General features: G+C 35.7%; 1 protein-coding gene across 1 annotated transcript; it reads right to left on the bottom strand.

Annotated features, from left to right (window-relative positions):
• Positions 1 to 8,655: 8,655 nt before the first annotated feature.
• ddx18 (DEAD (Asp-Glu-Ala-Asp) box polypeptide 18) lies at positions 8,656 to 18,926 on the bottom strand. The gene is made up of 14 exons (XM_067410128.1): positions 17,126 to 18,926; positions 16,653 to 16,814; positions 16,361 to 16,564; positions 15,157 to 15,292; positions 14,950 to 15,050; positions 14,670 to 14,869; positions 14,479 to 14,593; positions 12,903 to 13,042; positions 12,637 to 12,798; positions 11,055 to 11,207; positions 10,843 to 10,956; positions 10,607 to 10,663; positions 10,316 to 10,493; positions 8,656 to 9,698 (listed from the first exon to the last, which is right to left on the bottom strand). The coding sequence occupies exons 1-14, from the start codon at positions 17,235 to 17,237 to the stop codon at positions 9,553 to 9,555; spliced, it is 1,980 nt and encodes a 659-aa protein (XP_067266229.1). The 5' UTR covers positions 17,238 to 18,926; the 3' UTR covers positions 8,656 to 9,552.
• Positions 18,927 to 19,048: the final 122 nt, after the last annotated feature.

The raw sequence follows: 19,048 nt of genomic DNA, 5'->3' as shown, positions 1-19,048 counted from the left end.
CACCATTTAGTAGAACACATTTTTGTGTAAAATAAGCATTTTTTTTTAAAAATCTTTTAAATCAAATTTACAATTTTCACAAGCATCATTTCAGGATGTAAGCAGCAGTGAAATCTTTGTTACGTGTGATCATTTTCATTAATTTTTACAAAGAATTTGAGAAGAATTTATTTTTATATAATATAGCTTCAGAGGGTACGGTGAACAGATCAAATCAACTTTATATATAAAAAAAAATTTGGAAAACATGCTCAACCAATTGGTAGAAATGTCTAATAATGGTAAAAGTAAAAATTCTTTAATTTCTGCATCAGGTTCAATACAGTGTTGTTATTGTTATAACTGTATAAAAAATATTTTTCGATAACTGAAATAAATCTGAAATAAAATATAATATGAATATTAGATGAAATAAATCTTAAAAGCTTAAAAATATAAGAAATGTTGCCTTGGCAACTAACTGAAATAAGTTAAAGTACTAAAATTACTAAGATTGAAATAAAAATAAATTAAAGGTAAAAACTGAAATATATAAAAAGCAATAATAAAAAAAAAAAAAAGAATAGGGATTGGAGTCTGGAAGAACTCATGTTCGTGGATGTGATTATTAACGTTACTTTAGTATGAAGCAGAGCAGGACCGAGTGTTGCGGGAGCTGAACGAGGAGCTGGAGCGATTGATCAACACACGCCTCACGAGCAGCGGGACTTTTATTATGACACAGTCGCCGACGCCGCTTCCGCTTTTCCGGTCATGAGTTTACGGGAGCTGTCCTTGTCGACAGAACCAGCGGGAGATGGTAAACAGTAATTATGTTCCATAAATAAGTAACACAATCCACCATAAAACGTGCAAGAAGTAAATAAGGAACTGCTTGAAGCAAGCTAGTGGTTTGCTGGACGCTAGACACTACTTCCGCATTTGTCCACGGCACTTGTCATGTGGTATCTACATCAGTAAAGGCGGTAACAAAGGGTAACTGACGTTATTGACAGGCGACTGCACTGCCCCGTGTCACTGTTTAGAATGGGAATTTTCTCATCATTTACAAGTAGTTGAAAACATTAGAGATATTGTTAGTAATCAGCTGGACAAAATAGCCTAGTGGTTTTTGGATATTTTACTGCAAAAAAATTTACATATTGTACCTTTAAATATCTTAAATATCCTGCATAGCACTCGTCTTTTTTAACATGAGATTTTAACCAAATGTTGATTTTGGTAAAATGTTGCAACAATATGTTTTTTTTTTTTTTTTTTTATGAAAAATTACAGTTTTGGACATATAGGGTAATAAACAATAACTACAAAGAGAGAGAGAGAGAGAGGAGGAGGAACATTTTGGATAAAAATCATTTTCTATGTAATGACAGAAACAACGCAGAAAAGGCAGAAAATAGAGAGAAAAGTCGACGAATTATTAAGTCATTTTTGATTTTTAACATATGTAGCAGCACCCTGATGTTAGCGTTAGGAACGTTCTGGGCTCAGTGGGCTGGGAATCAAAATTGATGGTCAAATATGATGGATAGCAATAGAATAAATAACACAGATGATGGATTTATTTTATATAAACTTTACCCGTGATTCACTGTCAAATTTTCTCAGAGTCTCTGCCTCTCCTGGAGTTGGTAGATCCTTGCACGCAATTTGCTCCCCGGTACCGTTCACGTTAACGGTCCGAATGCAAACGTACCAATCCCCATCAATAAATGCAACGACTATCCACAGCGATCCCGCATAAAAGACATTAAATAGGTGCTTCCATATAATGCCACAGTAATACCATCCTTCCTGTCCACAGCGTTCTGGGTGATAACAGTAACCAGCAGCACAACAGCAGCATTCAAAAGTATCGCAGCACTCGCTCTCACAGCATCTGCTCTGGCCGCGGACGCAACATCTGCAAACATAACATCTGCAGATCTTCAGGAGCTGAGCATCGACGAGGATCATTATGAAGAACAGTATTCCTATCGGCAGACATAGGTAGAGCCAGCAGTGCAGGAGAGTTATCTCGCGAGTTGTGCAAGGGCACGTGAACATATATTTGAAAAAGATAAGCATGGCTATAACTATGACAGCTGTCCTCATGGGCACATTTCTGAGTACATAATGCGAAAAGAACGTGTGCCGAGCCATAGCTGCATATATGCTTAACGGAACACATACAGAAGAAGCGATGCTGCTATAAAGACTGATGCAAATCTCAGCGGTTCAACAAACATAACACGGTCTTCCTGATAATCGCTGGTTCGTCTTCTCAGTGGATGTGGCAGAGGAAAGGGAGGGACCATTAGGATTATCCCACAACAGAAGCCTCATACTCTTTGGTTGGAGAGATGCAGCGCCCCTCTATGTTTTTAGGGGTAATTGTACTAGTAATTTCTGTAAGGACCGATTCAACCACTGGATGGAGCCCGTCTAATGTTTTTTTATCACAGTAAGGTGCGTCTTTACCGTATGTAATTTATTTACCTAGACATTTAAACAAACAAATGTATCCAGTTTTTAATGTATTAAAAGTTTAATTTTTAATAAAAAGTAACATTTTATATTCAGCTGTTGCCCTCAGGCAACATTGTACCATAGTGGAACACAAGTATTACCAAACCAAGTTATCATATCCATCTTCATCTTCTCTCTCACCCTCACTCTCTCCCTGATGGATTGTCACTATGATTTCATCTTCTTCATCACAGAATGACCCCTCATCCTCACCCTCATCAACAGGCAGTGCTACCTGTTTTATACTTTTTTGAAGTGCTATAGAAAATGTGCAGATCATAATATATGCAGATATAGTATACTATATATGTAGTCTATATATATATATATATATATATATATATATATATATATATATATATATATATATATATATATGTGTGTGTGTGTGTGAGAGAGAATTACTATTCTTATAAGTGCATTACAAAATCATGTGAAAATGCAAATATATTTAGATAATTCTTACTCTTTTCCTTACAAATATAATACATTTGTATTCAAACCTATTATGCCTGTATGGCCTTATGCGATTTCATTATGGTACAATGTTGCCTTGAGGCAACACACAGTTTTTTGTTATTTTCTTGAAATACTTGAAAATACTTCTTTACTTGCCAGTGAAGGTGACTTATATTTTTTGTGGGTGAAAATGGATACAAACAAGTGAAAAAAGCACTTTTCATTAGAGAAAATATGGAGCCATGTGACGTGCTGAAACAGGACACAAAATGGACCCCTGTTGGTCATGTTTTGCCCTTTTCTTTGCACTTTTATTGATTAGTATTTGAGTTATTCTGTCCTGAGATATGTTTGATCAATCAATTGGTGCCTTATTTTGTTAAAAACAAACTAAAATAGACTATGTTGCCTGGAGGCAACACTGTACCATAGAGGGTAAATTACTTTAAATCAAGAGAAAGATCATAACTTCCATGTGAATACAGGTATTGTGTACAATGTCTGATTTCTTTAATAAATATTCCAGGTGTTTCCTCGAACATGTTTATGTTGATACACAAAAAGAAAGACTGATGCTATAGTGTTCATCATGTGATTTATATTGATATTTACTGTAGGATTTTTTTTTCTTTTTCTCTATTTCGGCATGTTTCAGACACAGTGGCATCATGACAGTGTTTGAAAACTGTACTGTGGTGGTAGATGTGAAGAATGTGTCTTATAAAGAGCAGAAGTAGACTTATTATATATATATATATATATATATATATATATATATATATATTTTTTTTTTTTTTTTTTTTTTTTCTTCCTACATTTGTAAATAAACTTTCTCAATGTAAAATTAAATACAATTGAATTCACAAATAAAAAAAAACTAAATTCTCAAACAAACTATTTACAGTTTAAGGTGCAATATGTAAGAATTTTGCAGTAAAATATCCAAAAACCACTAGGCCAGTGTTATATACTTTGTTTACTTGAGTACTTACAATATCCCAGATGTTTCCAACTAGTTGTAAATCATGAAAAAATTGCTATTTTAACCAAGGCTCCGGGATGTGTGAAGAGTCGCCTGTCAACTGCGTCATACCCGCGTTACCCTCGGTTTCCGGTTTTCTTTTGTAGAAACCATGGAAACACCAAAGATGCTTTAATATATTACATGTTTTAATAGACAAGGAAATATCTGTTTTGATATATTTATAGACAGAAAACGGATTGTTATATAGCTCAATACGTTTAGTCTTAATGTTTAAATCAATTTTCTTGCTTGTTTCCGAGTGTCATGCTTTACCATGCCTCAGAGAAAAACACTATTTTGCCAAGTAGCTAACATAGCATAATCAGATGCAGCTTTATTTTTAGTAACAGTAATACAGAATTTTCTCCATCATACAATATGTTTTAAAATGAATTGCATGCTATTTATCAACACAAGACATCCATTATTTAATATATTATAAAATTGATCTATCTTACTGCATTGTGTCTCAAACAAGTGTCTCACAGCAGCCGCCGAGCGACCGCACAGAGTAACATTATAACATCATTTTCAACACTCTCAAATGTATCTAATAATATAAAACAGAGCTGCATTACCTCCATAGACTGTAGAAAAATGGTTACCTCATACTCATGACCGGAAAAGCGAAAAAGCCTCTGACTTGTGGAGTGTGTGCTCCAGCGGCCTCGTTCAGCTCCCACAACACTCGGTCCTGCTCTGCTTCATACTACAGTAATGTTAATAATCGCATCCATGAACATGATTTCTTCCCGAGTCCACTCCCTATTCTTTTGCACCGTCCGCTAAGATGGAGACCACATGTCCCAAGATTCCACTCAAAACACCTTTGTTTTGAATAGGCCTCTAGCGACCTCTACCGGACAAAATTATGACATATTGTACCTTTAATTAACCATATTTATGATTACACTTTTATATTAATGCGTCAAACAGTAACAGCACTGTCATTTTTCACTGTAGCGGCTCCTGGCCATAACTTTAGGTAAGGCAGATTCTGGGTCTTAGCGCTAGTTTATGATAAAGATTTTGTTAACTTTTATATCCTAATCGCTGAACACATCAGACACGCTTTTAGTAGAATTCTAATTTCCTTGCGTCATTCAGCCTGAGGGTGGCGCTCTAATGATGATTGACAGACCTTAGTACACACAACAAACGCATAGAATTCCATCTTAGAATTGCCTTAATGTAGGATTTATTGCGTCCGAATGTTGTTTTAGAATGTTACAAGTTATGTTGGAGAAGCAGTCATTCAGTCTATTTTCAGAAAAACATAACGCAAACACAACTGAAATACTGTATAGGCTACGCTCAAATCTCACGTCAGGTCTCAGCTAGGGGTGTTCGATTCCAGGTTTTTTGGAGTCGACTCTGACTCCCACTGTTGGAGTCGATGGAATTGACTCCTCGACTCCATTTACTGTACATCAAAATGGTCATAAATAAGCCGAGATGGCAGTCCTTATACACTTAATTTATAATATTTAACTACTTATTTTTCGCTCTTGTTCTGCTCTGAATCAAATAAATTTAAAGGATTTTGTGGAGTGAGGTAGCTAAGCCTACTAAAATAACCAAATTTATATATATTAATATATGTTTGTAAGTAGGCTATTTAGTTGTTGTTTTTTTATCGGTATTTTCTTTTTAAAGTAATTTTATTGTTTGCAGTTACGAGGTTGAGGAGTGTTTTAATGTAAGCCGAAGAGCGTGCACTAACATTTTCAGTGGCGCTTTAACTCAAAACAGGAAACTCGTGAATATTCATGTAAGCTCCACCCAGTGTCACAGAAAATCTCAGACACCAAATATTTTATAACACCAGACGTGAAGAGGACATTATCGCATGAAAAAGAAATTTATCATAGCGTGCGTCTCAATCAGCTCCCTAGTTCACTAGTCAGGGGGGGCACTGATCAGGGAGTCGGCCACAATCATTTAAATGGTATACTGATACACGACCTAGGAAGCTAGGGAGACGCAGGGTTACTCTAAATTAATTAGCATATTTTTCAGCGTTAAACGATGTCAAGCTTACTTTAAATGTTATTGATGCACAAGATTTTATATATAAGCTATATTGTGTTATGTCGTGTCATGTGTTAGCTATGTTTGATATGAACACAGCCAATGATTCACCAGAGGTGTCGTTAGGATTCGCTAAACGAGGTAAGTAGTCTATTTTTGTTGTTTCTGTATTACCTTGAGTCTTTTAAGCATATAATTTTGAAAGTTTGCCAAAATGTATGGTAGCATAATAATATTAATTGTAAACTCCTGTGGTGAAGGCAGCAGTGAACTTTCCTAGTTTGCAGAAGCGATTCTAATACTGGTAGACTTGAATTTCTATATGTAATGTTTCAAAAATTGCACACATGCAACAAAACATGTTAATGTACTTTAAATATATTTTATTTATTATCCAAATAGGCCACGGTGAATTATGCATGCGATAACTAATATAATATCTATAGCCAATATTCTTTCATTCCCAAATATGACTTTTGCCAGTAAATATCCTTGTATACCAGACAAAGCATACGCTTTTATTTTTCACTTTGTTTTGAACATGACAGTGTATTAAAAATTTGAATACTACATGTTTGTTGTATGTCATTTTATTATATATTTCAGATTGAATGTGTCAGTAGCAAAGGCTGGTGTGACTGGAATCACAAGAGCAGACCAAACTTTCATCTGTCTGGGATCCCAAGACCCTGTGTAAAGTGTGTTAATCTGCTTGCTATGAATAGAAACATGAGACAGTGATATTTGCTTCCCTGCAGCACGTTCACTATATGGAGAAGACAATTGACAAAAGTATGAGGAATATTATTGTTATGTGGATAATCAGACATATATACATACTGATTGTTCTGTCATTTCTTAATTGCTTGCTCAGTTGGTAAATATTTTTAAAGAGACTTTATTAAATCCTAAAGTTTTTTTTTTTTCATATTATTAGGAAACATTCTCAATCTTTTTTCCCACAAAATGATGCATTTCATTGACAAAAATAAATAAATAAATAAAAAATAATGTGGAAAAAACATGAAGCACTGTGAATCAGGATTCAGTTTAACAGTGTTGATATGGAACTAAATGATCAAACCTGCAGTATATTCACAATGAAATGTATTAGTTCTATTCTACAAGCTTTCCATAACAATTAAAATTTATTTATGTTAAATAAGCTGCTAAAATAATAGACCATGTAGTAATTTGCATATCTGTAATATCAAAGATGAAAGTAAATAATGAGAGTAGTTTCACTTTGAATAAAAAAGAGCAACTGATTCTGTGTTGGAATTTTATTCACAATTGAGAAGAAGTCACATATAATATGACATATTTAATTAGCAAAAACACTTGTATTTAAACACACATTGACACACTTTACACAGGGTCTTGGGATCCCAGACAGATGAAAGTTTGGTCTGCTCTTGTGATTCCAGTCACACCAGCCTTACTGACACATTCAGTCTGAAATATATAATAAAATGACATTACAACAAACATGTATTATTAATTTTTTTAGTACACTGTCATGTTCAAAACAAAGTGAAAAATAAAAGTGTATGCTTTGTCTGGTATACAAGGATATTTACTGGCAAAAGTCATATTTGGGAATGAAAGAATATTGGCTATAGATATTATATTAGTTATCACATGCATAATTCACCGTGGCCTATTTGGATAATAAATAAAATATATTTAAAGTACATTAACATGTTTTCTTGCATGTGTGCAATTTTTGAAACATATTACATATAGAAATTCAAGTCTACCAGGATTAGAAGTGCTTCTGCAAACTAGGAAAGTTCACTGCTGCCTTCACCACAGGAGTTTACAATTAATATTATTATGCTACCATACATTTTGGCAAACTTTCAAAATTATATGCTTAAAAGACTCAACAAATATAGGCTACTTTAAATGCTATTGGCTCGTTTAGCGAATCCTAACGACACCTCTGGTGAATCATTGGCTGTGTTCATATCAAACATAGCTAACACATGACACGACATAACACAATATAGCTTATAAAATCTTGTGCATCAATAACAGTTAGAATATAAGCTTGACTTAGTTTAAAGCTGAAAAATATGTTAATTACCTTTAATTTAAGCCGAAGGGCGTGCACTAACATTTTCAGTGGCGCTTTAACTCAAAACAGGAAACTCGTGAATATTCATGTGAGCTCCACCCAGTGTCACAGAAAATCTCAGACACCGAATATTTCACAACACCGGGTTATGTTTCTCTGTGTGGTCGTAAACTATAGGGCGAGGCTTCTAAAATTTGGGGCGTGATATTTAAATCATAGACATTTAAATGAAGAGTTTTCAGCCGCCACATTTATCAACACCCGTTCATGGCCTTTTACGAAAGTTTAACGAATCACGTGAGCGGATGTAGGCAAGGCAAGGCAAGGCAATTTGTATAGCACATTTCATACACAATGGTAATTCAAAGTGCTTTACATAAAGAAGAAAAATAAAAATAGAACATAAGGAATAGAAATAACAGTAAAAACAGATAATTTTGCTATTTGGATTTAAAATGCATTAAAAGTCAGAATCATGATGATACATAAAAGATATAAAAATACATTAAAAATGAAATAAAAACAGGAAAAGAATTTAAAGAATAAAAAGATAATACGTATAAAATAAAGTGCAAACAGTTCGGACATAGCACAGTGCTCAATCAGCAAATGCATAGATAAAAAGATGTGTTTTAAGTCTGGATTTGAATGTGGCTACTGTTGGAGCACATCTGATCTCTTCTGGAAGCTGGTTCCAGCTGTACGCTGGTTTCTACGTTTGTTTGGTAAATGATGGCCACTAAATAAGAATCAACTACTTGCTGAGACTTGCAGTTCTTGTAACACATTTCAAAGATCATTATTGATAGATCAGTTGCCTCTGACTAAATGATAGCAGCCTGATGTCTACTATGGCTGGGCAATATATAGAACATTTACAACTTATTTAACAAAATACTGAACATAAAATCAACAAACGTCACGAATATTGTGATATTAATGTGCTGGTTTTAATTTGACCAGTAAGTTCTGTAATGTTGTCCAGCTGTGCACATATTTCATGAGAACAAGAAAAAGAAAAAAGTTTAAATGCCAATAGCTTAAATAGCATAAATTAAAATTACATTTTTTTTTAATCAGTGAAAAATACTTTGGAAAATGCCTTAAATGTCAACATTTAAAATATTTAGTTGCATTTAACATCACTTCTTCCCTTCAACCAGCCCTAGTTGCTACTAAGGTTCCAGGTTCAAGCGCATGACAAAAAAGCAAACAGCATGAGAAGAATTATTCACAACATAAGTTTGTGTTTAATGAGTTGGGCAAGTAACAATAGAAATTTAACAATAACGTCTTCTGAAAGCAGATTTCTGTACAGACAAGGAATGCAGACTGATTAGAGCATTTCTTACACATTTCAGAACAAGTAACCAAAATGACAATTGTGTGGTCTGATAGTTACTCCATATAGATCAAAAGAGGTGAACAACAGGAAAAATTCATGTTATTCTCAACGTGAGAACTGTCTGCCATCTCCCTTCCCTCTGTTGACATGTTTGAAGATCTTGGCCTTGTGAACATTCTTAGATTTCTGGTAGCCGAAACCTCCGCCGCCACCTCGCTTGTGCATCTTCACCCCTTTACTGCTGTGAACGTCTGAGAAAGCCAGCGGTTAAGAAACAAACACTGCAATGTCAGAGCATTCTGAAAGAACTTATGAATAAATATACTATAAATACTTGGTACTGATCAAAAGTTTGAGGTCAGTAATATTCATTTTTCAACTAAATTATTACTTTTATTCAGCAAGGATTCATTAAATGAATTATTAGCGACCCCAAACTTCTGAATGTTAGCGCATGTACGTCAATTCCATAATTAATATAGCAGCACAATATATCATTTTAGCATCTAAACCACGATTATGCACATCCGGGATAGTCACATTGCAGGATGTGATGTCAAGTATAGGGATCGTAGTTGATCCATACGAACCAACACTGCAGTATGAAACGCATGTGATTCTTGGATTAATTAAAAAGTTTAACCATCATAGAGCAAGAGTTTATAATTTGCATGCGTTTAAGGTCCTGTCAGTTTTAACATTCAAATGATCTTAAACCACTTTAGTGCAAGAAGCTAAAAAACTCAATCCAGAAATTGCACACTGTTTTCTGTGCACACACACAGAGCCGCGTAGAATGAAAACTCAAAACTGTTTGATAAGTTCAACATGCAAGAAGATTCAGAGTAATACAGTGCTGAAAGGATACTGAGGTCCACAAATGGCGGCACTTTAAAACCAAAAGAAATCGCCACCTTCGGGAGGTCGAGTGTCTCCACGTTATAGATTTGCTTGAGGGAATGAGAGTCGTAAGCTCGAACGTAGGATTTGTAGGCCTCCTGAGCTGATTTGTGAAGGTAGTAGTTCTTCTCTATCAGCTTCTCCAACTGAAAAAGACAAAAGCAAATACCAATTTTAAATGGGTTCATTTGATTTCAGAGGGATTTCATTTGAAACAAGTTACAGATTTAGGTCAATTCAACTGAATATGAAGTCTCACCTGAGACTGAATATCAGAGATTTTACTCCAGGAGAATTCAAACTCACTCAGAGGGACCTTTAGAGGAACACAAGCGAGACATTTGGAAATCCATTTTGTCTAGATAAATCTTGACAGGTTTAACAGTTTACTAACTGTTTATAAGTTGTATAGAGTATTTGAACTATTGTCATGACCTTATGAAGCAGACACATACTGAAAACCAATATGAAACATTTACAATAGAGATATAATACTTTGGCCTGTTTGAGGAATCGTAAAAAGCCAAGCTCCTCTGGTCTCAGAATCAGGAGGGCATGTCCTCTGCCGTTAATACCACGAGCTGTTCGCCCTACGCGGTGGATGTACTCCTAAAATAACCAAAAAAACATTAAAAAACAAATACATTTTAAATGAGCAACCTGATTGGATTACAATTATGATGGACTACGCAGCATGACTGCTCTACCTTTGGATCATCGGGTGGGTCATACTGAACAATCCAGTCCACCTCTGGGATATCCAGACCTCTGGCAGCCACATCCGTACAGAGGAGAATGCCAGAGTCTGCATTACAGAATTGGAAAAACGTTGTGGTTCTCTTGGTCTGTTTCTGCTTCCCCTGTAAATTTGTGAAAACAAAAGTAGGTTTCTGCAGGGTTTTTAAAATAGCTGCACAAATACAATTAAAACCATATGGGTTTACTTTATACACAAACACACACACAAATAATACAGATTTTGACACAAAAAAAAAAAACACCCCACATTCCAGCCTTTAATACATTTCTAAGAAAAGAGAAAACATTTTTAAAGGTCCTGTTCTTCGTGATCCCATGTTTCAAACTTTAGTTAGTGTGTAATGTTGTTGTTAGAGTATAAATAAAATCTGTAAAATTTTAAAGCTCAAAGTTCAATGCCGAGCGAGATATTTTATTTAACAGAAGTCGCCTACATCGAACAGCCAGTTTGGACTACATCCCTCTACTTCCTTCTTTAATGACGTCACTAAAACAGCTTTTTGACTAACCTCCGCCCACAGGAATACACAAAAAAGGGGGCGTGGTCTTGTTGCACTCCCACAGAGAAGAGCAAGAGTTGCGTTTGTAGAGTGTGTTTGTCGCCATGTCGTCGAAACGCTGTTATTTTCATCCCGCAGTCCAATCACCTTTGTTTGGCCTTCCCAGGGACGCTGTACTTAGAGATCAATGGTTACAATTTATGTTTAACTCGGTTCCCGAAAATGATAATTGTGGTATCCTTACTGCAATAGTTAATGTTGGACTGCAGTGCACATAATGGCCACAAGAGGGGACTATGTTTATGTATATGGCTGTTTTCCGTATGAGGTACTCTTCTGAGTGAGTGCTAATTAACGTTGTACATTTTCTGTCGCTGCTTGTGGAGATTAAAGAGTTCAGTCTCTCGGGAATTATTGTCTTTTGTGTTCATTCGGCACAACACCACAATAATCCACATGTAAAATTATGTGCAGCACACGTTATGGTAAGAGGCGTGACCTTTCCAGGCAAGGAGCGCTAAGCTGCTGTCGAATCACAACACAGGAACTGCTGGCACAATCAGAACTCGTTACGTATTTCTGAAGGAGGGACTTCATAGAACAAGGAAGTCATCAGCCCGTTTTTATGACAGTGGAAACAGCGGTATACAGATAAGTAAATTATGTGAAAAATACTGTGTTTTTTTACACGCGAAACATGAACATGTTATATTGCACACTATAAACACAATCAAAGCTTCGAAAAAACACGAAAAATGGGACCTTTAAGTCAGAATTATAATTATTATATTAATTTAAAAAGCGACTTGCTCCGAAGCCACAAGCCACGCATTAGTGCCAATTAATTTATAGCCTTTATTATTTGCATTAAGCCATATCGAGATTCCTGTTTTTCCTTTCACCAAATTTAAGACCTCTTTTCATGGCCTTTTTAATGGCCTTGAATCTGATACAGCATGATTTAAGACTTTGAAAAGCATTCATCACACTTCATAAATGGTACTTCTCATCTTATCGCTCAATGACTCACATGGATGGCCATGACGGGCAGGTCAATGTAATTGAGCAGCTCATAGTGGTACTTCACAGACATGCAGGACGAGAAGAACACCATCAGCTTCTTCTTACGATTCTTCTTCAGAAACGTGAAGAGCAGCAGGAAACGTTTCTCTGAAGGACATACGACATATCCCTAAAAAGAACACAAACCACATGTTATTTACACTCAAATATTTTACACTAACAACACATGACCCGCTGGTCCTGATAAAGGAGCGGGACAGGTGAGCAGTGTACCTGTTCAAGTCCTTCCACAGTGGCTGTCTCTTTGTTGTCATCTACTCCAACATACAGTGGCTCCTTCTTAAGGGAGATGCGCGCAAGATCCTCCACCTTACGTGTCTGTGTTGCTGAAAACAACATGGTCTGTCTTTTTTCTAGAGGAAGAGAAATATTTGTCAGTATCTGTCATGCACAAAATCCAAACCATTCAAGTTATGAATTGAATGCAATGGCTTAAAATGGTTGAATACTGCATGTTTTATTCAGTCTATAAATATATAATTTTTATGTAGTAATATTTTTTAGGTTGACTGATATTGGATTTTGCCAATACAATGACAATGCGTTAATAGAAAGGCACTAAAAGTAAAAATCTATCTTGACAAGAGTTTGTTGAATTTTTAAAGGGATACTCCACCGTTTTTTCATATTAAACTATGTTATTCCCTTAACTAAGACGAGTTGATACATACCTCTCTCGTCTCAGTGCGTGCACTAAATCGCTTTGTCTTGCGGCGAAACTTTGTTAGCACTTAGCTTAGCCCAGTTCATTCAATAGGGGCCAAGCAGAGAAGCTACCAAACACCTCCACGTTTTCCCTATTTAAATACAGTTACTCGAGTAGTGTAACTCGACCTAGGACGGTGACACAAAACAAAACGTTGCGCTTTTCTAAGCGTGTAAAATGGATAACTATATTGTATGGCGGAATACCATAGCAAGTGCTCGGGAGCACTTTGACTTGGCACAGTAATATCTTCACTCGTGAAAAGTCCCCGGTGAGAGGACTTTTCACGAGTGAAGATATTACTGCGCCAAGTCAAAGTGCTCCCGAGCACTTGCTATGGTATTCCAATACGAGAGAGGTATGTATCAACTCGTCTTAGTTAAGGGAATAACATAGTTTAATATGAGAAAACGGTGGAGTATCCCTTTAAAAGTGAGTTTAACCAAAAACCAATAACATCCAGGGGAAAAGTGATTTATGCATAGTGTGGGACTTTTAATCGTAAGCCCAAAATACTTTGAGACTTTCATTTTGAAAGGTCTATGCTTTACTACTTCCAGCTGCTCATTCATAAAGGCGGAGATAAAATATGCACTCTTAAACAGATCAATAAGCAACCATTGTGTTTTGACTTGAACATGCAGTGCTGACATTTAATTCAATAACAGCCTTTTAATGGTTAATATTCACTATTCACATTAAGCTGTATCACCATATTCCTTTTAAGATGGTACTTAAAGGAACACTCCACTTTTTTTTTTTTGACTCTTCTGTAGTTACATGGCGTACACGATGTAACTACAGAAGAGTCAAGTTTTAAATAGGAAAAATATCAAAAAAATGTGGTCATTTTTGAGCGAGATGCTATTGGTCTAATCAGATTCAATGAACTATGCTAAGCTATGCTAAAAGTGGTACCGCCAGAACCGGAGATCGGCTGAATGGATTCGAAAATGGTAAAACTCAACTGTTTAACTCTAGGGGAGTTGGAAAATTAGCTATTTTAACTGTTCCTGAGTGACTTTTGTTTTACTATAGGAAGGAAGTGATGTCAGATTAATCAGGTTAGTCATTGATTCTTACTAGGCAGTAGTTTGATGATCAGCTTAAGTTCTTCCTCAAAGCCAACCTCCAGAATCCTATCAGCCTCATCAATGATCAGACACTGGAGGTTCTTAAACATGAACCCAGGCGTGTTCTGTGGAAAGAAAGAGCGAGGTCAAGTATACTGTACTGACCCATGTGGCCAATCTGTTCACTGTAAAATGTCTTACCTGCAGGTGATCGAGAAGTCTGCCAGGTGTAGCAACCACGATATTGACTCCATTTGCAAGTTTCTGGGCTTCAGCAGAACGATTGCTGCCTCCCATGATGAGGCCGTACGTGTGCACGTGATGCGTCATCAGCTCCTTCAGCACACCATATGTCTGCATAGCCAACTCACGAGTGGGAGACAGAATGACCACTCCAGTCCCTGAGAAACAGACCACAGGTTTGACTGACATCTCTACAAGGAAAAGTCAGAGAAAGCCAATATATTCAGTGTGCACTCACCATTTCTTGGCATGAATTTGAGTTTGTAGATAAGCTCAATGGAGGGAATCAGGAAAGCCAGAGTTTTACCACTTCCTGTTTTAGCTGCTGCCAGCACATCTCTGTTGGACAAAAATGAGCACACATCCCAAACATTAATATGACAATTAAATGTGAGAATTACTGTACCACAGAAACCCTGCCATCTCTGATGCGCTGCAGACTCACCTCCCTTCCAGCAGGGGGCGTATGGTCTTGTGCTGGATCTCAGTCATGGTTTCAAAGCCCATTTCTTTCACTCCCTTCAGTGTATTCTCACTGACCACTTCTGTCAAAGATGCAAATGACCTGTCCTCAAACGCACCTGAGAAAGACAGCAGTGAGGAAAACAAATCCTAGTTACCAGCTACCTATTCATGTTTATGGGAAAAATAAAAAATCTCTCAATTACAAACATGTACAGTCATTTATATTTAATTAAATAATAAACAGTCACCTTGAAATTATAAGGTTGTATTTGCATTCTGAGCAGCTTTGAGATATTGAGCATCAAAGTTTTTGCATTCCATTCGACTTAGTAGATAAAACCTTTTTAGTTTTCTAAATAAAGAGTCTTAAAAATGTACACACCATAAACCCCAATGCAAATAATGCCACAGAATAAGAATATGTGAATAACTCAATTTCGACAAAAATGCCAGATAGAACATTTCAAGAGGACATCTAATGTCTAATAAATTGTGTTTTTTTTAGAAAGAAAATCATTCCAACAGATAATTTTACATTGCAAAAAGCAAAACAAAAAACTTTTTCTAACAACTGAATAAAAGCTGCTGTGAATTTAAGATTAAATTTTGTCGTTCAATTACAGACAAGTCTAACAAACTGGTTTATTTTCTATAAAGAAAATAATTTCAAATGGTAATTTCACATTTCAAATAAAGATAAAAAAAAGAAACTGTTTTTTTCACCAGTTAACTGAAGCAGGTTCTGTGAACTTAAGATTACATTATCTTACTAATAATAAAACATGCATATCTTATAATATTGTCACTCAATTACAGATATATGTACGGTAAAAAACACATCTTAAATGATTATTTCGCATTTCAAATAAAGCAAAACAACTAACTGTTTTTTCACCAACTGAATAAAAGAAGTTTCTGTGAATTTAAGATTACGTCACAATGCTAGTAGTTATTTTACTAGCAATAAAACACAAATCTCTTATTTTGTAACTCAATTACATTTACCTACAGTATAAAACAAAACTTTTTGGAATGTTTTTCCTAAAACTAGCCAAATCGATTGGACATCTCTCTCATTAATTTCCCCATTTAAATGAGCTGATAATTAGACAAAGTAAACCATGCTCAACATATATGACTCATTGCAGACAGTATTTATCATAAAACAGGCGTGCTGTGTCTACCTGTCAGACCAGAAGGAAGCTGTGGACCATCTTCATCACTATCATCCTGCTCCTCAGCTGATCCCTCTTTTTCATTCCCATTCTCTGCCAACTTGACAGGCTCTGAACCTTCCTCCTCCGGTTTTTCATCACTCGGTTGCTCTTCTCCCACCAATGCTTCTGTTGTCTCTTTAACTTGATCCTGCTTTTTGACCTTTTTCACACCTAAATGAGTGTATGTGTATACATGTTAAATACTAGCATTAAACTGCATAATTGTAACTACATATTCACAACAACACGAAACACTCACTGGATGTTGAGTCTCCTGTGCCATCCAATTTTCTTTTCTTTTTCTTCTTGATTTTCTGTGAGGTTTCACCGCTGTCGGTGGAGACACTTTGCTGCTGTTCTTCAGTGACTTTTGGAGCAGAATCACTGGTCACATCAGCTTCCTCCAGCACAACCTTCACCTCTGCCAGATAACAGACACACACAACACATTTCATCAACTTCATCTCAAAGGAAAGCATGTACACTCAAGATGAGCAGATTTATGCACTGACGATGTCGACAACATGTTCCTCAATCAACTAAACAACACATTATAATTACGATTTAACTAAACCTATATGTCGTGCTAGGTTAAATACAACTGACTGAATTGTAAGACAAAACTTTACTAATGCTTTTAAAAGCGGTGTGATTATCACATGGTGGATCCGAGATAACGCCTGAATTAAGTAAACGTCTCGTTCATCTTTACAACAAGAGTGGAAAAATCACCTCCGCCGTTTTCCTCTTCTTCCTTCTGGGATCTGAGCAGATTCCGTTGTTTATTTTTTTCATTTCTCTTCTCAATTTTCTTGCGCAGAATTTTCATCTGCATGTCCGCCATGGCTGTACACAAACACGTGTGTGCGTGCTACGTGGGGTCCTTAGCTGACTGACTCATACTATGCCTGACTAAAATATTCAAGACCCTTAAAAAATATGTGTCCGAAATCGCACCCTATACCATCATTAACTATTCCCTACATTAGTCCACTAATATAGTTCAGTTGAATGAAAAAGAGCGAATCCGGACACTGAGTGTGTGGTGGAAGGACTACCGCTTTTGCATACTTTGTGCTTGCATTTTAATAATTACTTGAAACTTAGCAAACTAGAAAGATCTGTATTGAATTCTGTCATGGAAACTATGTATTAACCTTAATTAACAATTCAATAATCAATTAAAAGGACTTTATACATGTATGATATTACGCTGTAGCCACGTTGGACCCGCCATAGATTGAACATTCATAGATTCCTCATTAGCGACGGCCAACTCTATGAGCCGCGCCCGCCGTCAGCCATATTGGAACGGTCAAAGCCGGTCCGTGCGTCTGCAACCAAAGTTAGACGCATGTATGAATATCTATATATGAATTTGACTTCAGCAGATGATTTTTCCAAACTAACACAATACAACATGACACGGCTATCAGCTAACACGACATCAAAAAGTTCCCATTGTAAAAGTAAAATCATTAGTAAAAACCTGTAATATTGAGTTAATGCATATAAAAACAAACCAACACATTCTCTCACCTGTGAATGGTTATCCTGTTTCTTCAGGAATTTAAATCTTGTGGTTTCTGGTGGATCCAAAATCGTCAATATTCATATTCATGCATTTTATTCATATTTCATGTTAATCATTTATGGCTTATGATTTATCAATATTACTTTTGATTTCATATATTCATGTACTCCTAATCCATATATTAATCCTCATCATATTTTCAAATATTTTATTGTGCTCCTTTATTATTCTTTTATATTTAAGAGTATGTTGCTATATTCAGTTGTTCTTTAAAGTGTTCCAGTGTGACAGGTCACGTTGACACGTTTGTGGTGAGATATTGGACGTTTCCCAAGTACTGCAGAAGTGATGTTTTCGGAATTAGTTACTCATTTGAACTCAATGTACTTTTTATATCAAAATATGTCCGTTATTATTTCTGCTGACATGTGAATGTAAGATCTGCAAAATTCCCTTAAAGGGGGTCAAAACAACCCCTATATCTATTTTTTTTTTTTTTTACACTTGACCAGTCTATGACATAATGGTAAATCCATTTGACCGTTTCTGATTAGAACAAAACATAAGTTTGAGTGGGATGTAAATTTCCCTATATGCTTATGGTATAAAATGGACTGAGTCTTAGATATTTTAGCTTTTTTCCTTCGCTTTTCTTTGCTCTTCCTGCTTCTTCTCTTCTCATTCTGCAAATGTCTTAATTTTTGTTCCTTCTTTCTGTATATTCTGATTTTCATCTATTAGACACAATACTCTAAATTTTATAATACTCTAAATTTTATTATTAACTATTAATTACTTAATTCATTTGTTTGTCTCTATAATCTTTAATTAATAAATTTGTTATTCCTTATTCAAATTTAATCTCTGACATAATCATTGCTGGACTGCCTGGATCTCATTTTCTCAAGTTTTTGCATCAGTTTCACAACCAGAAGCTGCGCATCATTGATTACTGTGAGTGATGACGACACACTGACCGTTGCAAGATGGCGAGCACGCCGACGCGTCTGGAGCGGTCGAATATGAAATCATAATATATATATATATATATATATATATATATATATATATATATATATATATATATATATATATATATCTATGGGACCAGCTTTTTGGAA

Source organism: Chanodichthys erythropterus, chromosome 14 (assembly GCF_024489055.1).
Source record: "Chanodichthys erythropterus isolate Z2021 chromosome 14, ASM2448905v1, whole genome shotgun sequence".
NCBI lineage: Eukaryota > Metazoa > Chordata > Actinopteri > Cypriniformes > Xenocyprididae > Chanodichthys > Chanodichthys erythropterus.
Note: the sequence above shows the minus strand (reverse complement) of the source record. Positions and strands in the feature narration are given on the sequence as shown.

Excerpts from the sequence above, each read along its gene's own strand:
- ddx18 (XM_067410128.1), bottom strand. The coding sequence starts at position 17,237 with ATGGCGGACATGCAGATGAAAATTCTGCGCAAGAAAATTGAGAAGAGA. Across the intron at positions 16,565-16,652 it reads CACAGGAGACTCAACATCCA|GTGTGAAAAAGGTCAAAAAG; the intron begins GTGAGTGTTTCG and ends ACACTCATTTAG. Across the intron at positions 11,208-12,636 it reads TGCCCGTCATGGCCATCCAT|GGGAAGCAGAAACAGACCAA; the intron begins GTGAGTCATTGA and ends ACAAATTTACAG.